Source organism: Anomaloglossus baeobatrachus, chromosome 1, assembly GCF_048569485.1.
Source record: "Anomaloglossus baeobatrachus isolate aAnoBae1 chromosome 1, aAnoBae1.hap1, whole genome shotgun sequence".
NCBI classification, from domain to species: Eukaryota; Metazoa; Chordata; class Amphibia; order Anura; family Aromobatidae; genus Anomaloglossus; species Anomaloglossus baeobatrachus.
The window spans coordinates 5,654,724-5,679,719 of NC_134353.1; the positions used below are offsets into that span (position 1 = coordinate 5,654,724).

At 44.9% G+C, this 24,996-nt stretch overlaps 1 protein-coding gene across 1 annotated transcript in view; it reads right to left on the reverse strand.

The window, feature by feature from the left end:
- Positions 1–547: 547 nt before the first annotated feature.
- The window catches only part of LOC142313059 (vomeronasal type-2 receptor 26-like), a 64,008-nt gene continuing 39,559 nt past the window's right edge, over positions 548–24,996 (reverse strand). Inside the window, exon 4 of the mRNA XM_075352046.1 lies at positions 548–1,461. Coding sequence (XP_075208161.1) covers positions 548–1,461 — 914 coding nt within the window. The remainder of the gene's footprint in view (positions 1,462–24,996) is intronic.

Here is a 24,996-nt window from a genome sequence, read left to right on the forward strand (position 1 = left end):
GTCTCCTTAAGGAGAATAGTGTTCCCCCGTGGTCCCCACATAGCTTTCTCATGAGCCAGATCAGACACCCCCATACTTTGCACTGACGAGGGGCAAGCACCCCGAAACACCGTGTCTGCAAATTGGGATTCTGATCTGGCTTATATATCCTGAGTCATATTGCAAAGGATTGTAGAAAATCCACTTGTGACTTTTAGGATCGCTACTTCCAATAGGTGGCGCTGTGCTAGAGTTTGTCTCCTTTACTGGAGAGACAATTTGAACATTTCTATTTCCTCAGATAAACCCATTGCACAGTTTCTCCCTCTCTGCATAGATCTGGAGCCTGGAATAATGTCCTTACAAGAAGCAGCTTTTTGTATTTATTCATATTTATTCCTGTATAAACATGTGATTTTCTAATAATTGCACTAATAACTGGATATATTATATTTATTTCTTACATTTTTATATGTTTCCTTCATACACGAGCCGATAGAGAAGCTCTACTGTAATATGGCTTCCTCTAATGCACAGAATCAGTCACTATCACCACAGGGCTAATATCTCACAGTCTTTCATTACTTTTCCGGAGCAGATCAGTTTTTCTATTTCTTTCAGATCTAAATAAAACAATAAAACATTTTGGGAAAAACACACAACCCAGAAGCCCAGCACTGGAAGCCATGACTGCAAATACCTCCACAGCCACCATGGACTTCCCTCTGGTGCTCAGATAAGCCGGGATCATGGCGATCCAGACACTGATGAACACCAGCATGCTGAAGGTGATGTACTTGGCCTCATTAAAACTGTCCGGTAATGTCCTCACCATGAAAGCCAGAACAAAGCTGACAGCCGCCAGGAGCCCCAGATAACCCAACATGGAGCAGAACCAGAGATCTGAGCCCTCATTACACTGAATGATGATTGTCCCAGGGTAAGACTCGATGTCCAGGTCCTGGAATGGGGGAGAAATAGACAACCAGATAGCACAGATCACAACCTGAAGAGAAGAACACAACAATACTATGGTATAGGGCAGTTTCACACTCAGCCATCTTCTCCAGGGGCTTCCGGGCTTGGTGGACTTAAAAGCCACACAAACCATGACAGTCTTGGCAAGAAGCGATGACACGGCGACTGAGAAGAAAATCCCAAAACTGGTCTCACGTAATCTACAAGTTACATCAGTGGGATGACCAAGAAACAAGAAGCCCGAGAGGAAGCTGAGGAAGATGGAGACCAGGAGGAGATAACTCAGGTTCCGGTTATTAGCTCTAACAATAGGAGTGTCCCGATAGGAAATAAATATTCCAAATATGAAGCCGGTCACAAGACATCCGAAGAGTGAAACACCGGAAAATACAGAAGCAATGGGGTCCTTCTGGTAAGAGATGAAGTCCATTACTTTGGGCAGACACCGGTCACTCTTCTCATTTGGCCATTCGTCACTTTGGCATTTAATGCATTTGTCAGTGTCTGCAGGGAAATTACATAAAACATATATAACAGTAAAAAATATCTATTTATCTATTATTCATCTATTATCTATCTGTTCTCTGCATCATTATCCACTGGTTACTGATCATTGTTCTATAGAGATATCTAGTAGAAATTGTGACAAATCAGCATCTGGCCCCTTGTTTGTGGGGTGAAATTTTCTTAATTAGGCCAGACGTACTGTTCCTTTAATCAGTAAATCAAGACCAGTTTGCCATTGTTTCATGTCAGACTGACTGGAGCTTTTTTGTCTGTTACCCACTTAAAGACGAAGCCAATACTTAATGGTCAGGCCAAATTTCAGAATTCTGACCAATGTCACTTTGACAGGTTATAACTCTAAAATGCTTTAACGGATTCCAGTGATTCAGACATCGTTTTTTCGAAACATATTGAACTTCATGATAGTGGTTCATTTAGGATTTTTTTTTGCTTTTATTTGTTGAAAAAATCAGACATTTGATGAAAATTTTGCAATTTTCAAACTTTTAATTTTTATGCCTGTTGGGGATAAGAATTGAGTAACCAAAAATACTTAATTCAGCGATTTCATAGACTCAGGTATATAGTTTCGTAGATGTAAATTAACACACATATTTATGAATGCTTTTGTTTTTTACTAATATATACTAATATATATATATATATATATATATATATATATATACTGCATATTTAGTGATTTTCCTTAATACAGTATATACCAGCATATGTAACAAAGATGGCTGCTGCATCTATGCAAATTCTTATACGTCCTGAGCCCCGGCCTGCGATACTTGATTGGACTATACTCTTGTATACACCCATACTATAAAAAGCTTTGTTTTTGGAAATAAAGGGTAGTAGCTCTAGCGTCCGTCATAGAGAAGGTTCATAACAGATTCAGTGTTCATTATTGTTCTTTCTCGCGTGCACAAATGACAATATAATTTGGACACGGCAGTCAAACCTTAAGAGACCCTTTGTAGTCTTATCCTCACCAGCTGGCGCTACGTAGGTGGAACTACCGTAAGATTAATGGCTCCATTTCCTTTTCGGATGCAGGAGGCTGTTTCCCAGTACCTGAGGGTCCCCCGACAATGAGAAATGATCACTCTCAAAAAACCACAGGTGAGCTTCATATACATTGTATGTGTCGTTTTTTCTGGGAGTCGGAGGATTTTCGGAGAAAGGTTTGGTCTTTGATCTGGGAGGGAGATAGACGCTGCAGACCTACAGCGTATGTGTGCCTATTTTTCGCCGGTAGTCTAAAACAAAGGAAGAAATCACATCCCCTGTATGCTGGGTTTAGGTCACTGAACAGGTCTGGCTGCCTGTGTATTACTGAGCTGCAAAGAGGGAGATGCAGGGGGCTTTTTGAGCAGCAGTTGCCTACAGACCAGGAGAAGGGGGGCTGGGAGCTCCACAGTAAGAGGGCTTGTAATTTCTTTGCTCTGACTTAGTTCTCAAAGAGTTAATTACCTGCAGCTGTTCGTAGAATCTGCAGCAGGAGAAGAAGGGGGGTCAGTTACCCACAGCTGCAGTCTTTACACAGAGAGCAAGGAATTGGCTTTACGTTTCCAGCTCTTAGTATTTTACAGTCGTGACTTTGTTTTGGATTTGAACAGAGGTGTGGGAACTAGCGATTCCCCTGTGTCTTATATGACACGTCCACTACTCATGTGTAAATCACGGGCGAGGAGGGAAGGGTTCAGGTGGAATTAAAGTGTTAGAATCAGCGTATTCCCCTGTGTATTCACACGCACCATTGTTACGTTGGAAGCCGGAAAAAAGGGATGCATGGAGAAAGAGAGATAAAGTATCCATGTGTTGAACACCGAAGGAGGAGCGTTCTCCCATACGTAGATTGGTGGGAAAAGATTCAAATTGGAGTTGACCAATCTGATTAGAGCACTATGTATACTCTATTCAAGAAGAAATTGTTTTTTCCTGCATGAGCTGAAGGATTGTAAAAAGTTGTGTACAGTTGTGGGTGTCTTTGGGAGAAAAAAATTGCAGCCCAGTACGATGGACATGGGTAGTGTAAAGAATCTATGATAAGATTGTGAAGTTATCACTCCTTAGTTCAGTTTCAAACATGCCCCTAACAGGATCATTCTAACAAAGGAAAGATGGGGAAGACACAGGCAGCACAGCCCCCCTTCGCAAGCTGGAATGTACATTCCTCATAAGTAGAGGAGGAAAAAAAAAATAAATAAAAAAAAACTGACCAAGTGTTAAATGTATATGTGATTGTGCTAGGTTTTGTATTTTAAAGCATCTTTTTGATAAATAGGAGATTTTTGGGGGGGATTCTTTTAGCCTAGTGAGATTATTGAGAGTTTTCAAGTACAAACTTTGTTATTTTGAATCCCTTTTTCTGCATAGGAATCATGCATAAATGTAGGCGTTTATAGAATAGTAGCCTATAGCAGAGCGCATAAATGCATAATAATGTAGACACTCCCCGTATACACCAAGCTTAGCCAGGCCTCTCTCAATGGTTCTTTGTCCAAAGCTCTCAACCCATCCCCTTTAAACTTTTTTCTTTTTTAGGGTTGTAGAGAGGTGTTTTCTGGTGTTTTCTAGTAGATACGTAAAACATTTAAATAGTATATTTGTTTACTCAGCTATCCAATAAATGTATGTCAGAGATAATTAAGTGAAACTTTTAAAGAATTGGTAAATAGAAAGAGGTAACTACCCACATAAAACAATTGGTATTCTAAAGGTCCAGCAGCATTATATCATAAAATAGAATAGAGGTAGGTAAATACATATCTTTGTACCGTGTTAGCTAATCTAAAAATCTTAAAAGACTTACCCCAATGATGTCAGAAGGTATTAATCCATTTGTAAAAGTATTAAGCAATGCATCCGAAGAGCAGAGCGGGAAGTTAAAAAGGCTGTCCAGAGTTTAACAATAGAGGGAATGAGAATGGAATGTCGCCCCTCCCACCTGGAGGAGTTCGTTTAACCCTTAGAGTTCAGGATTTCACAAGAGATTATCAATAGTATTCTGTTCATACCTGAATGATTAAATTAACTTTGTAGGGAAAATTAGATTTCTTGAGATATGCAAATTAGTTTTTGTGTTGTTTTTTTTTATGGCGATTTATTCAAACAATATATTTTTATTTTGGGACTATGCATACAGATTGCCGGTATTTATTAATTGGTTATATAGTAACCGTGGCCCAATCTGAGTATGCACCATTAATAACCACTTTTTGTTTTCTACCACTAAGCCAGCTACCTACCCATCTACACACATTTTAAATTAAGTCCATAAGGGCTCTCCCTCTAGTTGGGCCCAGCACAAGTTGTGACAGATAATTATCCTTGGTTACTGACAGGAATCGGTTTCCTTTCTGAGATACGCAGGTTTCAGTTTCCAGTCTATATCGGGGTAGTTGTTACTATAGTCAGTAGTTTCTGTTATAGTTGGTGGCTTATAACAAACCCTTATGAGGATTTTATCAGTTTTCCTTTTCATATCTCCACCCATAGAGACTCCACCTCTTTATTTCCCTTTTGTATATTTCCTCTTAGTCTGGGCTTTAAACTGGACTTTATATATAGACTGACTCCACCCCCTGGACTTTATATAGACAGACTCCACCCCCTGGACTTTATATAGACAGACTCCCCCCCTGGACTTTATATATAGACAGACTCCACCCCTTTCCTGTTATTACGGTCCCTCCTAAACAATTAATATCCTTGCAGGTTAGCCGCCCAGTAACAGCTGTCATCTAACCATGTCTCAGTTATTTCTATTATGAAAGGTTTTCCTTTCTTTTATTTTTTCTTGTATATATGAACCGTGTTGTCTATCGTAAGGTTTCAAAATTCCCCAGCAATGTATATTGTTCTAGAGATATAAGTTATTTCCAGTGTTTCTCTTACTTTAGTTTCTAGTATGTAGCCAATTTATTACCTGCTGTCTTATTTTTTCTTTTGTAGCATAGCAGCATAAAAACTATGAGCTTTTGCCAGATTGGTACACAAAAAGAAAAAAAGAAAAAAAAGGGGGGAGAAGTCATCGTCATTGATTATATTTTTCTAGCATTAGAGGGCGCAGCAGACATATTATACAAGTTCTGAGGCTGACCCTTCCCCCGCAAGTCATATTTACTGGATTACTATGAGGCATATCTGTTAACTGAAATGGGAAAATCTTGTCCTATATGTTTATTTATTTAGTATTTTCAGTCATGTGAAGTATAGACGACCACTAGCTGTATCATGGTCAGAGTTAAAGTTATAAGAATGATCTAATGCATATTTTTTCTTTTTTGTTTTCATAGATGGAACAAGATGCTGGTCGATTCTACACTGGATATGCTACAGTTTACACAACATGAGGTAATCAAAATTTGAACCAGTCCCTCCCCTCCTATTGGTCCAGGAGGCAGTGACGTAGTAATGCCCTCTCTAGATGGGTACGGCAAGAGTGGGTAAGATGGTCAAATGTGTATGTAGGTTGTAGATTTTTTCCTGTTGTCAAATTAACTAGGTATACTGAAGATAAAGTCTACACCTGAGCTGACGGTGATGGAGCCAGAGGAGATGCTCACACAGGTGTAGCCAACAAAGAAGTAATGAACGGGCCTAGAGTTGAGAGTCTTTCACCAATACGGACCATACCTGGGTGGCACCTGTCACGTCGTTATTGACACCTGCCACTCCTTGTGTTCTTAAATTCCTACAGGAACAAGCGATTCATCAAGGAATGGAGTGTGAGATGCAGGGAGCCAGCTGACTGAGAAAGGTCTGTGGATAAAGGGTGGTAAGCTTTCTCTGCCATGAGATCTCTTCTCAATGATGGCCCAGGTAACATTTGTGAAAGAAAATTGTCAGTGTGTGCTTTGGTGACACCAGGGTTCAGTACTCAGGTGGACAGTGTATATTTTTTAGAGAAAGATGGAAACTAGCAAATCGTGAACAAAATGTATGTTTTGTTTTCTTTTCGTAATAAACAGGTTTTTATGTAAGATATTTTTTGGTTTAGCACAGGCGTGTACAATTTTTATATGATTGATTAAATAGTGTGATAAACAGGTGTACTCTCCAATTCCAGAGTCATGAGTCAACACTAGATGAGCCGGTCCAACCACAGAAACGTCAATGGATTAATGCCTCGCATTGCAAAAGGGCTGACCCACCAGAGCTGCACTGAGCGTTCTGCTCATATTTATCCTTGTCAAAAGACCTGTACAGTCTCAGACCATCATTGCCAAAATAGGTAGAAGAGATGACTTAGAGAACCTTGAGACATGGGAAAGTCCAACTACTAAGGGTGAGGACTCGCCTTGGAGTCCTTGGTCTCAAACCGGTGAAGAAAACCCTTTCCCCTCTCCGCACATGCCTCAACGTTCAGCTAGGCAGGTTTTCCAAAAAGATCTTTCTACCTCTCTTCCTAAGGGAACACAGTACCCTTAGTATCCGGAAATGGCACAAATAAGTCTTTAGGGGGGACTGTTGGGGATAAGAATTGAGTAACCAAAAATACTTAATTCAGCCATTTCATAGACCCAGGTATATAGTTTAGTAAATGTAAACTAACACACATATTTCTGAATGCTTTTGTTATATATATATATATATAATGTTAGCTTATTTACTAAATATGCAATATATATATATATATATATATATACATATATATATATATATATATATATATATATATATAATGTTAACTTATTTACTAAATATGCAATATATATATATATATATATGTATATATATATATTGCATATTTAGTAATTTTCCTTAATACAGTATATACCAGCATATGTAACAAAGATGGCTGCTGCATCCTGGACAACTCCCAAAGAAGTTAAAGAACAAAGGAATTCCTAAAGTTTGGACTGACCAATCCAGCAGAGACTATGCAAATTCTTATACGTCCTGAGCCCCGACCTGCGATACTTGATTGGACTATACTCTTGTATACACCCATACTATAAAAAGCTTTGTTTTTGGAAATAATAGCGTCGGTCGTGGAGAAGGTTCATAACAGATTCAATGTCCGTTATTGTTCTTTCTCGCGTGCACAAATGACAATTTAATTTGGACATGGCAGTCAGACCTTAAGAGACCCCTTGTAGTCTCATCCTCAACATGCCCTTAAAGTAGAGAGTTATGTCACACAATAGTTAATAAATAACATTTCCCACATGTTACTTTACATCACCACAATTTTTTGAAGCAAACATTTTTGGGGTCAAGAAGTTGGTAGAGTCAAAGTTCATCAGCAATTTCTCATTTTTTTTTTTAACAAAATTTACAAAACCATTTTTTTAGGGGCCCCATCACATTTGAAGTGACTTTGAGAGGCCTAAGTGACAGAAAATACCAAAAAGTGACACCATTCTCAAAACAGCACCCTTCAAAGTACTCAAAACCCCATCCAATAAGTTTATTATTAAGGATGATCGAATACCAAAATATTCGACTTTGCGAATATCCAACAAATAGGTCACCGCTATTCGACTATTCATGAATATTCGATGCGTAATGTAAGTCTATGGGAAACCTGAATAATTTTACGTTGAACCTGTCGGTGACCTGTGGTGACTGAGGAAGAGGCCGAAATGGATGTGAAAAGGCTGAAACAGTATGGGCAAAAAAACACAAAAACAATACCTCTAAAATAATAATCTTTAATTTTGTAAACTAAAACCAGGACACACAGTGTCTCTCTCCAAAAAACATAGAGGACAAAACAGTGCTCGTGATTGTTAGCAAGAGATAGCTCAGTGTGAGTAAATAATAGTGATAGATAGGTTGCCCCAGATTATCAATGTTACTAGTCTGGCAGCCTCTGCTTACCCTTCCTGACAACGGAGGGTGCCGTAAGTTTCAGGGCACCCCCCGTTCCAGTTGGCTGACCCTCTCTGTCCCTATCTCTGACCAACAGTTGTCCACCACCAAGAGACCCAGGTTAATAAGTACAAGGACGAACCAAACATAAAAACAACAATAGCGTTAGATAGTTGGTTCCTGACTAGGCTAGAGTCTCCAGTCAGAGGGTTAAATGTAATTGTTAGGTGGAGCTCAGGGGGACCCGCTAAATTAAGCTATCGCCCCAAGCTCTCCCGACGCGTTTCTCCCCCACCTAACGCAATGCTGGGGGATCATCAGGGGTAACTGGAAGACACGTGACAGTAGAGGTTGTCAATGGGACAGGTACTGAAACAACTAGGATAAATTCTTGATAAGTCGTATAGTATTCACTTATTAAGATTCGCTAATTTGAAGCAAATCCTCCAAACCGCAGATCTGCCTCTTAAGGATCAAATAGCAACGGTTGATCCTTTGTTGTAGTCAGAGATTGCTTATAGGGGACAATGAATGACCCTTATTGTAGCGATTACAAGCATATTGATATCCTTCAGGGGACAAAGATAGGGCAGTAGACAGTCCTGTAAAAAATGCATAGAATTCCGGTTTCTTGTAGTTAAAGTTAACAATAGTACAACAGTGTACACTCCATAAGTGTATGTAATTTTGTAAGAAAAGTTCTTTAAAAATGTATTCCAGATTTGTGGCGTGGTGTTACAGTGAACACTGCTGTAGCCAGAGTCTTTTCCTGGGGAAAACTCAGCCTGCAAGGACGCAATGGTCCCAAGCACCGTAGCACATCTATGCCGCAGGGAGCCAGATGTCCTAGATGGATAGATGTTAGGTCCTATTCCGTCCCTGTGTCGTCCCTGAAACAGTATGGGCACAGTCTATAGAAGGTACCTCACTGCAATTCTGGTGTCTTTTAATTACGTTGTCAGAGCAGCACGCGGCGTTTACGTAGTCGACAGAGCAGCTCTCAAACCAAAGTAAAAGAGGGGAAATTGAGAAGAAACAGTTTCTAGTGCCTAATCACTGTAATAAAACACCAAATCAAGCCCATACCTCGAAAAAGACACCACTTTAGAATATGTTCACATCTTTCGTTTGTGGAGACACGGGACTCAGTGGGTGCTCTTGTCCACTGAACCAGCCGCCTTTAGAAAGACAGCGTGGCTCAGGGCTCATCCCAACTGAACGCCGGCCTCCTTAACCGTGGGCAGAACACCACTCAGACAACACAGGGTGAGGGAACCACAAAAATTAGACTTTATTGGATCCCCAAACAATTAACGGCACATAACACATAACCAGCAAAACACACAAATGTAACAGGCAACAGAGTCTCACCCTTCCGCTGGCTCACCAGGGATTAAAATGTCCTTGCCTCAGAGCTTCCAGAGCCGCTTACTGCAATCCAGCAGCACCCCGCTTTCGGCGGGCACCCACCGAGAAAGGAATAGCGCCAGATTTAGGAAGCTGTGTGAGGTCTGCAAAGTCTGCCAGGTGACGGATTGTCCCAACCTGAGTGTCCTCCTTAGGTAGTCCTGGTATGATGATATAATCCTGGCAGCCAGGGTCGAAATCCCTAGACTGTGGATATGGTCTCCAACCGGAACCAGAGTTCCTAGATTGAAGCCACAAGGTATCCTGATCCTCTAGTCAGCTCCTAAGAGCTTAGACTGGATCCATCCGCATTTATCCACCTTCATCAACGTGCTGTCTTAAAGAAGTCCTCTCTTATAGCCACAGCCCTCCCTCTGGGCACACTGCGTCCTCATCGATTGGTTGGACAAGATCGCCTCTCCCATTGGATGAATCTCAAGCTGCATGGACAATGTTCATCCAAATGATGTCCACAGAAAGACTGAGGGTATACATGTAGTCTGGAATGCACAGACTAGATAATGGCTACTAAGGTAATTACATTAGCAATACACAACTACATTACAATGATTACTGGAAGGGTCTGGAGAAACAATAGGTAAGCAAACATGAGTTAATTCACAGGAGAACAATACGTCTGGCTTTCAGTGGCCAAAACAATTACATGAGTCAACAAGAGTCTTGTAAAAACAATGAGGGACTTATCCCCTGTCTATAAACAATCTATCATCCTGTCTGGCTGAATTTTAAGAAACTTTAACCCATGAGAGTCCATGTTGTCACATTCCTCCCCCTTCTTAATATTAGCCAGACATGATAGGCTTCTGATCATCCTTCTCCTCTTGACGGCATTGTCCTTTTTAATGGTGAGGTCAGCAACAGAGGCTCGCATCTATACACCTCCCCCTGATTACCTCCCCCAAGTTGAGCAGCCATATTGCGGACAAGCACTAAGGTGAGGTCCATGAGTTGGGCTTGCATACATTTCTTACTATCAATCTTCCCCCAGTCAATAGCCACAGTGTGGTTAGGTTTACTCATGGTTCTTGGCTCAGAAGTGGATGCTGGAGACTGGGAATGTGAATTATCCTTGGAAAAGATGTTAGAAAGATCCACATCAGGGTCCTGCTTGGCTTGGAAGTGGGTGATGGCTGCTTCAAACTGACTGGATAGTCCTTGTCCTAGGTCATTCTCCAAAATGACTGGTGTGAGCAGGGAATCCCCAAGCCCCACTTTCACTTCCCTCTCAGTGGTATCCGAAACAAAAGGCTTGGTGGGGCCATCTATGAACCCCCCTTCAACTTCCTCCTGGCTAGTCCCCGAAACAACAGGTGTGGGGAGGCTGTCCGTAAACTCCATATGGACCTCTTCCTGGTCAGACCCCAAAGTAACTGGTGTGGGGACGGTGTCCATAAGCTCCACATCAGCCTTGCTCTGGTCAGTCTCCACAATGACAGGTATAGGGAGACTGTTCACAAGTCCCACATCGATCGCTTCCTGGTTAGTTCCCAACATACCAGGGGTGGGGATGCTGTTCATAATCTCCACATCAGCCTTGCTCTAGTCAGTCTCCACAATGACCGGTATGGGGAAGCTGTTCACAATCCCCACATCGATCACTTCCTGGTTGGTCCCCAAAATACCAGGTGTGGGGAGGCTATCCACAAGCTCCACCTCAACCTCTCTCTGGTCGGTCCTTAGGTCCAACTGCACACATGCCAGAGGGATGTCTGAGCACTGGCCCTCAGCCAGGGATATGGATAATTAAGAATCTGGTAAAGGGTCTTCTGAGGACACAATAACTGGGCTTACCAGGGTAATGGAGGAACCAGTGTCTCATAGTCCCTGGCTCTTGACCGGCTGAGCTGGCAGATGGGCTCCAAGCATGCGGCCTCGGTTTTGGAGACAATCTTTATCTATATGTCCATGGCGCCCACATGTATAACAGCGCCATAGATTGGGCAAGTCACCGGCCCTGTTTGTAGTCCTTTGTTTTGGTGCAGCTTCTGCTGGGTAGCGGGACCATCCTTCTCGAGCGGCTGGTGCTAGCAGTACGGCAGCTGGAACACCAAAAACATATTCCAGAACCCAAGCCCTCTCTTCTCTTGAGGATCTAGGCCCCATTGCCTCTAACAACGCTGTGGCTTGGGCCATTTTGGACAAAGTTGATTCCCGATTGTCACTAGATCCATGATGTGGCACATAGTTTAAATACTCTGGGTCAATATCGGTGGGATCCTCATCGTCCTCTGCATCATTCTGGGCATCCCAATGGACTAATTTCTGGATCAATCCGACCGAGTCTCAGCATTCCAGTAGATAATCTTTCGCCTCTGGCACAGATCCTGTAGCAACCATTTACTGCTGCGGTCGTAACTCCTCTCTGGTCCTTGTCCCATGGCTGAGCTGGTGGGATTGGACATGGCAGCGTCCGAAACCTGAATGCCTCCCCTATGGCCTGCTGGGTATGCTTATGTGCCTCCCTGGTTGTTGAGCCCTGGACGGTGTCTGCGAACACCAGTTCTCTGCAGCTCTCCTGGGAAAACCAGGCTGAGTAGTGTCCCACCGCTGCCACCAATGTGGAGACATGGGCTCAGTGGGTGCTCTTGTCCACTGAACCAGCCGCCTTTAGAAAGACAGCGTGGCTCAGGGCTCATCCCAACTGAACGCCGGCCTCCTTAACCGTGGGCGGAACACCACTCAGACAACACAGGGTGAGGGAACCACAATAATTAGACTTTATTGGATCCCCAAACAATTAACGGCACATAACACATAACCTGCAAAACACACAAATGTAACAGGCAACAGAGTCTCACCCTTCCGCTGGCTCACCAGGGATTAGAATGACCTTGCCTCAGAGCTTCCAGGGCCGCTTACTCCAATCCAGCAGCACCCGCTTTCGGCGGGCACCCGCCGAGAAAGGAATAGCGCCAGATTTAGGAAGCTGTGTGAGGTCTGCAAAGTCTTTAGCCAGGTGACCGGATTGTCCCAACCTGAGTGTCCTCCTTAGGTAGTCCTGGTATGATGATATAATCCTGGCAGCCAGGGTCGAAATCCCTAGACTGTGGATATGGTCTCCAACCGGAACCGGAGTCCCTAGATTGAAGCCACAAGGTATCCTTATCCTCTAGTCAGCTCCTAAGAGCTTAGACTGGATCCATCCGCATTCATCTACCTTTATCAACGTGGGGGCTTAAAGATGTCCTCTCTTATAGCCACAGCCCTCCCTCTGGGCACACTGCGTCCTCATCGATTGGTTGGACAAGATCGCCTCTCCCATTGGATGAATCTCAAGCTGCATGGACAATGTCCATGTCGTCACATCACTTTTTACATTTTTCTCCCTTTTTCGATTAGAAAGGGCTGTAACTTATACATTTATATTGGTGTCTGTCTCACACCTCTATTTTTGGGACATATTCGACAGCACTTTAAAAGGTCAGCTAAAATGTGATCATTGGGATGTTGGCCTTGCCCTCCTTCTCCTCCACCAGCACCACCGGCTCCAGTGGCCCTCTATTTAAATGTAGAAAGGGCTGCTGGCTGTCTTCAATTTTCAGACTTCTTAGGGCCCTTAGTTGGGCCCTGTAACATACATTGGGGAGGGATGGCAGTCATTTGTAGTTTTATGCATCCCCTATATCATTAGTGTGAAAGTTGGAGTACGTACTCCATAACACTTTACAGTGCTATTGCCAATGTGGCCATTTGGGTGTTGGCCTTGCCCTCTTCCTCCAAGAACACCACCAGCTCCAGTGGCCCTCTATTCAATTTCTATTCAACTTACCCATTCTTAAAAAGCCCTCTCTTGACCCATCCTCTGTGTCTAGCTACTGCCCCATATCCCTTCTCCCCTGTGCCTCAAAACTACTGGAATAGCATATCCATCTTGTACTGTCCTCATACCTCTCCTCCTGCTCCTTCTTTGACCAGCAATCTGGCTTCTGACCGCATCACTCTACTGAAACTGCCCTAACAAAAGTCACCAATGTCCTACTAGCTGCCAAAGCCAAGCGACACTACTCTGTCCTCCTCCTCCTGGACCTGTCCTCTGCCTTTGATACAGTACACCACTCCCTCCTATTACAGATTCTCTCCTCTCTTGGCATCACAGACTTGGCCCTATCTTGGATCTCTTCATACCTAACCGACCAAACTTTCAGCGTCTCCCCCTCTCACACCACCTCCTTATCCCACCCTCTAGCTGTTGGTGTCCCCCAAGGTTCTGTTCTTGGACGCCTGCTGTTGCCCATCTACACCTTCGGCCTGGGACAGCTCATAGAGTCGCATAACTTTCAGTATCATCTCTATGCTGATGATACTCAGATCTTCCTCTCCGGACCTGACATTACCTCCTTACTAACCAAAATCCTACAATGTCTCTCTGCTATTTCATCCTTCTCTGCGCGATTCCTAAAGCTTAACATGGACAAAACAGAATTCATTGTCTCTCCTCATCCTCATTCAACTCCTACACTAAGCCTATTTATCAAAGTTGATGACTGCTCACTCTTCCAAGTCTCACAAGCTCGTTGCCTTGGAGTAACCATCGACTCTGCTCTATCCTTCAAGCTGCAGATCCAAGCCCTCTTCACCTCATGCCGACTACAACTTAAAAATATCTCCTGGATCCGTGGCTTATTTAACCAAGAATCAGCAAAATCATTAGTACATGCCCACTTCATCTCCCACTTTGACTACTGCAATCTCCTGTTCTCTTTCCTCCCTTTCAACACTCTTGCACCCCTCCAATCTATCCTGAACTCTGTAACCCGCTTAATCCACCTCTCCCCATGCTATTCCCCAGCCTCACTACTCTACCAATCTCTTCACTGGCTTCCCATTGCCCAAAGACTCCAGTTCAAAACATTAACCATGACCTACAAAGTCATCCACAACCTCCTCTTTACATCTGTGACCTAGTCTCCCGGTACCTACCTGCACGCAACCTCAGATCCTCACAAGTTCTCCTTCTCTACTCTCTCTTATCTCCTCTTCCCATAATCACATACAAGATTTCTCCTGTGTCTCCCCCATACTCAAGAATGCTCTACCCCAGCATATCAAACTCTCTCTTACTGTGAAAAGCTTCAATAGGAACCTGAAGACCCACCTCTTCCGACAAGCCTACAAACTACAATAACTCTGAGTCCAGTACACCACTGCGAAACCAGCTCTGTTCTCACCTATTGTACCCTCACCCATTTCCTGTAGATTGTGAGCACCCGCGGGCAGGGTCCTCTATCCTCCTGTACCAGTCTGTTTTGTACTGTTAATGATTGTTGTACTAGATTTTATGTATACCCTTTTTAACTTGTAAAGCGCCGTAGAATTAATGATACTATAATAATAATAATTATTCAGTAATGTCTGTATTATGAACAAATGAACGCCACGCTGGGACATCGAAGTTGATGTTGCTGATGATGATTATTGCATCTGGCCAAAAGCAGGTTGGGAGCAGGAGGCATCATCGCCTACTTCTTATACTGCAGTTTGTGAAGCATGCAGCACCATGGAAGTGTTAGTTGTTTCACTGTGGAACTCAGGCTTTATTCCACTAGCTAACGCTGAGGATTTAAAAAAATTCAGTTTCCCTAGGGGGAATTTTGTTCAGACACCATGGAGCACAGTATCAAAAGGTACTCCCAACTGCTTTTTAAAAAAAATTGGTAGGATTTGCAACGGTGCATAACATGCCAAGGAGTTAAAAAAATCTATTTCTGCAGGGGGCCATGTGTAACATACCGTGGAGCACAGCATCAATAAAGAACACACATAGAGACTGCCTGACCAATTGTTATAGACAGTGTAGCCTGTACAGTGCTTGTGCCAGTGCATAATGTACAAAGGTTTGAAAAATATGGCCCTTGGTGATTGTGACGAACAATTAAATTGCAGCAGCATAACAAGTTAGATTAGTCATGTGGTCTCATTAGATGATAGAAGACAAAATAGTCTTGAATGAGAAACAATGGAACTTATTTGATCTTAAGAAATACAAATTGAATGTTTCCATAGTACAATCATTATTTGCCTCGACAAGTAGCGAAGCAAATTTGTCTTTGTAGCGTGGGTCAAGGAAGGTGCAAAACCAGTATTTGTTGTTTGCCAAAATGTGGACTAGCCGACACTCATGAGAAAGGCACTGTGACATGAACTGTGCCATGTGTCCTAGACTCCGAACTGGAAACCTTTCTGTGTCACCGCTAAGAATACATTCTGTCTCCCCAAACCTCCCCTCCTCCTCAGACTGTCTCTCCTCCTCCTGCTCCTCCACAGGCAGTCCATGCTGGACAGCCCCGAGAGGATGAGGGGTGATTAATGTATGGGGAGAGAAAGGATGAGGGGTGATTGATGTATGGGGAGAAAGAGGATGAGGGGTGATTAATGTATGGGGAGAGAAAGGATGAGGGGTGATTGATGTATGGGGAGAAAGAGGATGAGGGGTGATATATACAGACATAGCATATGGAGCGATTGGGGGAATGTATATGGACATAGTATGGGGAGCAAACGGCAAAGAAAGTTTGAAAACACAGAATAAAGAGTGACATGGTATGAGGAGCAAGTGAGTAGGATGGGGAGTGAGGGGGAAAAGTATATGGACACAAAGGAGGTAGTGAGGAGACGGTAAGGGAAAAGTAAACGGTGAGGGGGCACAGAACAGAATCCCACAGATTGGGTAGTGGAGGGGGTCGGCATGGAGAGGGGGTAGCATCAGGATCAGGGGACAGTGTGAGGCCAAAGCGAGGACGGGTGTGTGATGAGAGGGTACAGTATAAAGACTGGACAGTATGGGGGGAACACAGTGTAGAGGACAGCATGAAGAGTGGGATAAGTATGGAACGGAGAAGGAAGTGAGTAGGGCATGTGCCATAAAAGGGACAAGGTGTGGGTAATATTTTCTGCAGAGAACACAGTGAGAGGCCATTATTTATTCTGTTGCACATTGTAGGGCATACATTTTTAAACAGAAGTATTATAATCTTTCTGATATTTTTAGGGCCATTGTGTCAGAATGTGCTGCAGAAGACCGGAGAAGATGGAAATTTGCAGAGACGATATATGAATGTAAAAATTCATCATGGCATCAGGACAATATGAAGAATATAAAGAAATGGCACAGAGACAACTTCATCTATAAGGTACCTGAATGTAAATGTTTATTTGGGATACTATGTTCCATCATTAGGCCTTGGTCCCACTGGCACATTACTTCTGATGTCAGCTGTTCTTGGTGCAGATGGCCAGAAATGCTATTTTCTGGATCTGCTCCATCCTCTGATAGTGTCTGCTGATGCCACGATCATAAGACAGAGCAGACCCAGAACTGAGCACTTCCGGTCACCTGCCTCCACCGCCACGGCACCTAGAACAAGCGATTGGCTGGGGTGCCAGGTGACGGACCTCGACCAATCAGACATTGATGACCTATCAAAAGTAAAGGCCATAAATGTTAAAGTAGTGGACAATATCTTTAATAAAGTCTTTTGCCGTCTAACAAGTTAAAAGTTACTAGGCTTTTAATTATGTTGTTAGGAATAGAGATGAGCGAACCGGTCGTGGTTCGGCTCAAGTTCGGTTCGCCAAACGGAGGTCCCGTTCGAGTTCGGTTCGTCGAACGTTCGACGAACCGAACTCGAACTGCATAGGAAACAATGGCAGGCATTCACAAACACATAAAAACACCTAGAAAACACCCTCAAAGGTGTCCAAAAGGTGACAAACAACTCACAACACAACACAAACACATGGGAAAGTGACAAGAACAAATTCTCATGCGAAAACAAAAGAGAGTAATGAGGAAAAAGAGGACGAGACACAGATATAGGCATGGCACGCCCTTCTAAAATCATGTAAAACACCGCAAGGGGACTCCAAGCGGAGTCTCCCTTTTTTCTAAAAATTCTGCCCCACACACACCCACCCATTCAGTGGCAGCACTTGTGCCCTAGTTGTACACTTCACAGCTAGATTTTCATCAAGCACATTCAAAATACGCCATTCTTAACTGTCCCCAGGATGACACCAGGGTAGGTAGCAAAGTCTTTCCTGATCCCAGCTCTGTTCATCTTGGATCATTTTTAAAAACACAGCAAGCAAGGGTTACTCCAAGCGGAGTCTCCCTTTTTTCAAAAAATTGGGCCACACAGACACCCCATCAGTGGCAGCACTTGTGCCCTAGTTGCAAACAGGATGTTTTGATTTGCATCAAGCACATTCAAAAATACGCCATAATTAACCGTCCCCAGGATGACACCGGGTTAGGTAGCAAAGTCTTTGCTGAACCGCTCCTTTTAAAAAACAATGTAAGCAAGGGTTACTCCAAGCGGAGTCTCCCTTTTTTCCAAAAATTGTGCCCCACACACACCCACTCATTCAGTGGCAGCACTTGTGCCCTAGTTGTACACGTCACAGCTAGATTTGCATCAAGCACATTCAAAAATACGACATTCTTAACCGTCCCCAGGATGACACCGGGGTAGGTAGCAAAGTCTTTCCTGATCCCAGCTCTGTTCATCTTGGATCATTTTTAAAAACAATGTAAGCAAGGGTTACTCCAAGCGGTGTCTCCCTTTTTTCCAAAAATTGGGCCACACAGACACACCCACCCATTCAGTGGCAGCACTTGTGCCCTAGTTGCAAACAGGATGTTTTGATTTGCATCAAGCACATTCCAAATCCACAAGCATTTACTCTCCCCAGGATGACACAGGGGTAGTAAATTCCTTGTGGATCCATGACTTGTTCATTTTGATGAATGTCAGTCTGTCCACATTGTCACTGGACAGACGCGTGCGCTTATCTGTCAGCACACACCCAGCAGCACTGAAGACACGTTCAGAGACAACGCTGGCAGCTGGACACGACAAAATTTTCAAGGCGTAAGTGGAGAGCTCTGGTTATTTTTCAAGATTTGAAGCCCAAAATGAGCAAGGCTCCATTTGCAAAGTCATGCATCGATGTTCATTTGGAGATACTCCTGTATCATCCTCTCCAGCCGTTGACTATGTGTCAGACTTGTTGTCTCTGGTGGCCTTGCAAAGGAGGGTCTAAAAAAATTATGAAAAGATACCATAAAATTGCTGTTACCAGCACCAGATACGGTCCTACTGGTACGGGTAGACTGTTGAAGATGACGAGACCGTCCCATGTTTGTCAAGTTACAACTGGGAGATTCACTCCCTGCACCTGCACGGTTGTTTGGTGGAAAAGCCGAGCTAAGATCGAGTAACAGCTTCTGCTGATACTCCTGTATACGTGCGTCCCTTTCTATAGCTGGAATTATGTCACAAAATTTGGACTTGTACCGAGGATCTAATAGTGTGGCAAGCCAGTAGTCATCATCACTTCTAATTTTGACAATACGAGGGTCATGTTGCAGGTAGTGCAGCAAGAAGGCACTCATGTGTCTTGTGCAGCCATGCGGACCAAGTCCACGCTGTGTTTGTGGCATAGAGGTGCTAACCGTTCTTTCTTCCTCTGACATCTCCCCCCAACCTCTTTCAACTGAAATTTGACCAAGGTCTCCCTCATCCGCTGAGTCTTCCATGTCCATGGACAGTTCGTCCTCCATTTCTTCATGTTCTCCTGCACCTTCCTCAACATTTCGCCTGCTACCATGCGCCCTTGTTGATCCCTGCCCCACATGGTCCCATGCCTGCCGCGTTGGTGATGATGAACGTCTGGACCTTGGAGATGTTGTTATGTCTTGCGCATATGAATCCTCCTGTAGTTCCTCCCCTTCCTGTTGTCCCACCCCCTGACTCCGAATAGTGTTTAGTGTGTGCTCCAGCATGTAAATGACTGAAATTGTCATGCTGATAATGGCATTGTCAGCGCTAAACATATTTGTCGCCATGTCGAAACTGTGCAGAAGGGTGCATAGGTCCTTGATCTGAGACCACTCCATCAGGGTGATCTGCCCCACCTCTGCATCTCGTTGGCCCAGGCTATACGTCATGACGTATTGCACCAGGGCTCGGCGGTGCTGCCACAGTCGCTGTAACATGTGGAGAGTCGAATTCCAGCGTGTTGCCACATCGCATTTCAGGTGATGAACCGGCAGGCCGAAAGACTTCTGGAGCGATGCAAGTCGCTCAGCTGCGGCGCTTGAACGGCTGAAGTGAGCAGACAGTTTTCGTGCCCTGGTCAGAAGGCCATCTAGGCCGGGATAGTGTGTTAAAAAATTGCTGGACAACAAGGTTCAACACGTGAGCCATACAAGGTACGTGTGTCACCTTGTCCAGGCGAAGGGCCGCACCCAGGTTTGCAGCATTGTCGCACACGGCCTTACCAGGCTGCAGGTTGAGTGGAGACAACCATTTATTAAACTCGGACCGCAGAGCTGACCACAACTCCTCAGCCGTGTGACTCTTATTCCCAAGACATGTCAAGCTAAAGACCGCCTGATGACGTTGCGCTCTGCTGCCAGCATAGTAATGAGGGGTGCATGATTCCTTCTGCGCAGTGAGAACGCTGGTGGCCTGACCAGGCAGGCTTGGGCGGAGGTGGAGGACACAGATGAGGTGGAAGAGGCAGAAGCAGTGGCGGAACTTGGACAGACAGAGGATTGACACACAAGTCGTGGGGACGGCAAGACTTGTGCAGCAGACCCTTCACCATCTATCACCATAGTTACCCAGTGCCCAGTCAGCGACACGTAACGTCCCTGTCCATGCTTACTGGTCCAAGTATCGATGGTAAAATGCACCCGTTCACACACAGAGTTTCTCAAGGAAGCGGTGATGTTGTGTGCGACATGCTGGTGTAGCGCGGGCACACCTTTCTTAGAGAAGTAGTGGCGACTGGGCATCTGGTTACTGGGGCACAGCGACAGACATAAGGTCTCTAAAATCCTGTGTGTCCACCAGGCAGAAAGGCAGCATTTCGGTAGCCAAGAGCTTACAGAGGGATAAAGTCAACCTCTTAGCTTTGTCATGGGTCACAGGAAATGGCCTTTTATTTGTCCACATCTGAGGGACAGAGATCTGGCTGCTGTGTGTAGACGGTGTTGAGTAGGGTGTCCCTGGAAAAATGCAGGTTTGTGAGGAAAGTGCAGGCAGAGACATGATGTTGCCTTCATCCAATGTTGGTGCTATCGATGTCTGAGAGAGCTGTACACACGCACTTGTTTCCCCTTCCAAACCAACTGACGACCTACCAAGCAAACTGCCTGTTGCGGTTACAGTGGTGGAAGTTGTGCGTGGAAAACCAGGTGTGACAGCTGTCCCCACAGTCCTAGAAGATGAAGAGCGCGTGGATGCACTGGAAGAGGCAGGCCGTGGATGGTTCGCTCCGCTAGGCCGCATTGCAGCACGGTGAGCTTCCCACTGGGACCTATGATATTTATTCATGTGACGATTCATGGAAGAAGTTGTCAAACTGCTGAGGTTTTGACCTCTACTAACAGAATCACGACAAATTTTACACATCACATAATTTGGGCGATCTTTTTCTATGTCAAAAAAGGACCAGGCTAGGCAAGGCTTAGAGGGCATGCGACCTGCTGAGCCACCCCGACTAGTGCTCAGAGGCAGAGTGGTGGCTGATGATGCAGTTGTAGACGTGCTACCAGTGCTCCGACTCTGTCCAGGAAGGCGCAAGGTAACTTTGTCGCCGGTTGCATCCTCCTCCACCGCCTCTGTTGACCTCCTCGAGTGCCTGACTGTGGGTTGACAGTAGGTGGGATCTAGAAATTTCTCATCAATTGTTGTGTTTGCACTCCCCTCACCCTCAGACTGAGCCTCTTCTTGCCCTGACCGAATATTTAAGTTGTCATTCCAATCTGGTATCTGCGTCTCATCGTCATCAGTATGTTCCTCATTGTCTATAACCACAGGTGTTACAGTTTGTGACAAAGGGTCAACATTATGCTCAGAAACGTGGTCCTCACAGCCTGAATCAGAGTCACAAAGGTTCTGGGCATCACTGCAGACCATTTCCTGGTCTGTACTCACTGTAGCTTGGGAGCAGACCTCTGATTCCCAGGCTATAGTGTGAATGAACAGCTCTGCAGACTCACTCATCTCAGTTCCACCATACTGTGCAGGGCGGATGGAGACTTCAGAGCTGGGAGAAAGCAAGTGTGATTGGGATAACAACTCAGAGGACTGGTGTTTTTTGGATGCGGTAGTTGAGGTGGCTGAGAGGGCACTTGTTGGACCACTTGAGATCCATTCAAGCATTTTCCTTTTTTGGCCATCATCTACCTTTGTTCCTGTTGTTCGTGTCCGTAAAAAAGGGAGCACATCGGATTGTCCACGGTAAGTAGTAGACATCTTACTTTTGCTGGTAGATGGTCTATCTTCAGCAGATGTTAATGGAGCTTTGCCACCTTCCCCATGGACAAACCCTTTTTTTCCTTTTCCAACATGCCTCTTCCCCTTTCCACCAGCATCTGTCATTTTGCCACTCATGTTGATTGCGACAAGATTGTGCACTTAAAATGTGGTAGTAAAAATTGAGAGGTGGTGTAGATTGCAGCGGTGGTCTAGCTTTATTAACAGCAGAATAATAAAGAATAATTATCCCTGACAATGCAACTACGGCCCTTAAACTGGCAGCATAAATTGCTAGTATAATGGCTTAGTAACAATGAGTTTGAGTGTGCAATGCAGGCAGACGTGCTGCAAATATTTTGGCACTAGTGGGACTATACAGAAGTCCAATAGCCACGTTTAGGATGCCACTAAGTTCACTCAGTGTTTGCTAGTATAATGGCTTAGTAACAATGAGTTTTAGTGTGCAAAGGGCAGGAGGGTACAGTGGCAGGGTTGTGGGTCTGGGTAGAGGAAAAGAAGCCTGCCTTTCTATCCCTCCTAATGGGGAAATGCAGCGAGGAAATCCCTGACCTTAGCTACACAGACGCTGTCATCTTGTGAAGCTGTTAAACTCTGCTTTCAGGACCTGTCACCTATGGCTCTGACCCTGCCGGTATGAGCCCTTAAAAGGACTGATAGAAAGTGCTATCCCTATGCTGTACAGCGCTGTGTAGGGAGCATACACAACAGTATCGGCGATAGGAGCTGCGCCAGTGATGTCTGACACCAAGGACGCAGAAGTCAGATAATGGCGTGCTGGAGGAAAATGTCCGGTTTTATAATGCAGGGACATGTGACATGGACATCCTATCACACATGCCGTTGCTTCTCTGGCTAAAAGTCCACTTAGCTGTGTGTGTGTCTGGGATTGGCTGACATGCTGGCCCGCCCCACTACACGCGCGCGCTTAGGGAAGGAAGACAAGGAAAAAAAAAAAATGGCGATCGCCATTATACATACAGCAGTGATCTGAATGCGCTGTTCCCGCACACTATACACTGAAATTTCATAATAGTGTGAGTCACAGAGTGACTTACACTATTACAGCGGAAAGCCAGCTAGGAATTAGCTGGTCTTTTTGCTGCTAGAACCGTTCTCGAACGTATCTAGAACTATCGAGCTTTAGCAAAAAGCTCGAGTTCTATTTCGATCTAGAACAGCCCCCAAAATCACTCGAGCCGCGAACTGGAGAACCTCAAACCGCGAACCACGCTCAACTTTAGTTAGGAGCATTAAAGAGGTTATCCAAGTTTGTGATGAGCCTGCAGTGACTCTATGTGTCACTCTATGTGACTACAGACTTCTGAATTCTCACATTGCGCACACTGCACGCTGTAAGGATACTCTAGTGACAGCGGTGAGAGTAGGAGGTTATAAAACTGCAAGTAAGACATTTACATAGATGTGGTCACGAGCTGAACATTCATGCTCAATGAAAATGAATTGATTGAGGCTGGACACCTCAAATCAAAATGTGGCCAGAAGTATATGTGGCACCCCTGGGCTTCATGCACCACAGGGTATTATTCCATTTTAAAGGGGTAATGTCTATCACGGGTCACGAGGAGGTTAACCTGCTGGTGCCTTCACAAAATACACATATACAACAGTAAGGCACTTACTCACAGGTGGGTGGACTAGAGCAGACAGGAGAGATAGCCATCACAAAGCATGGGACTTTCCCAGTCACTAGGACCACCACTGGGGGTGGGCACCACGTGGGGTAGAAGTAGGCGCAACCAACACACTTGAGATAGAACCTTCCACACAGCTTGGGATAACACCTAGCATTCACAACTGGAGTTTAGCATTCCTCTCTCAACTTGGGCCCGTGGCTTGGAGCTGGAGGCACAGCCCGAGTTCCGGACACCTGGAACTGCAGCCCATGCCTCTCATTTGCCTGCGCCCAGCGCTGCGGCACCAACGGGGACTAAGACCACCCCCGTCCATCATCCATCATCTTTCCCGGAGTAATCCTGCTCCGCCTTAGAGGAGTGACACTGCACCTAACATCTGCCCCATTGAGAGACTCTGCAGCGGCGGCCGAATACCTGGCTGCATACCACAAGTGGCGTCACGATCATCTGATAGACTTTCCTAGCCGTCACCCCCATCCACCTCAAAATACCACCCTTATCCTCCATTTCTGACTCCCGTTCACCGCCATCCTTCCCTTCCTGTACGCCTCGGGGCAAATGAACAAGGCCAAGCCACCCCGTGATGACGCAGAGGATCTGCACCCCTGACCCGGCGACAAGTAGGTTAAAACACCTGCCCTGTGGGGAGCTAAATATACAAATTGCATACTTTTGCTCATGATCGTCCACTCTCGTTACTGGCACTGGAGAATCCTAACAGTGTGCAGAGCATGCACGAACAGTCACTGCAAACTTTCATCTCAAACCTGGACAACCCCTTTAGTTACAAAATTAAGCCTTGTAGTATCCTCAGTTTTAACAGTGAGTAATATACCTGTGGCACCCCAATGGTCATGGGAGCCACAGTGGCGTTGTTCTTCTCACCGGGGGGCAATGCTATGCCTGGAAACAGCAGAGAAATCTCTATGTCAGGTACAGTCACACACAATGCTTCCTAACTCAGGCCAAAAGGGGGAGCTCAAGTCCTGATTGGGACGAGCTTCCTTGTGCATTTTGGGCTGGGGAGGGGTTAGACCGAGAGACAGGAAGAGGGACCTCAGAACATGAGAGGCGAGAAAGGAGAACGGTCGCTGTAAGAGAGCTGTCTTGTAAACTTTCCAGGACCGAGCGCAAAAATCAGGACAATGGGGTCCTCGACTGTAGGGGGCTAACAGCCCAGCGATAAAATCTGAAGATCAGGAGATTCCACTTCTCCTGGCCTATCAGAGACCACCAAGGCGAAGTAGCATCAAAGAGCCCGGGGCCGTAAAAATACAAGTCGGACATACATCCGGCTTGCACTACCCGCCACAGGGGGCAAGGCATATAGT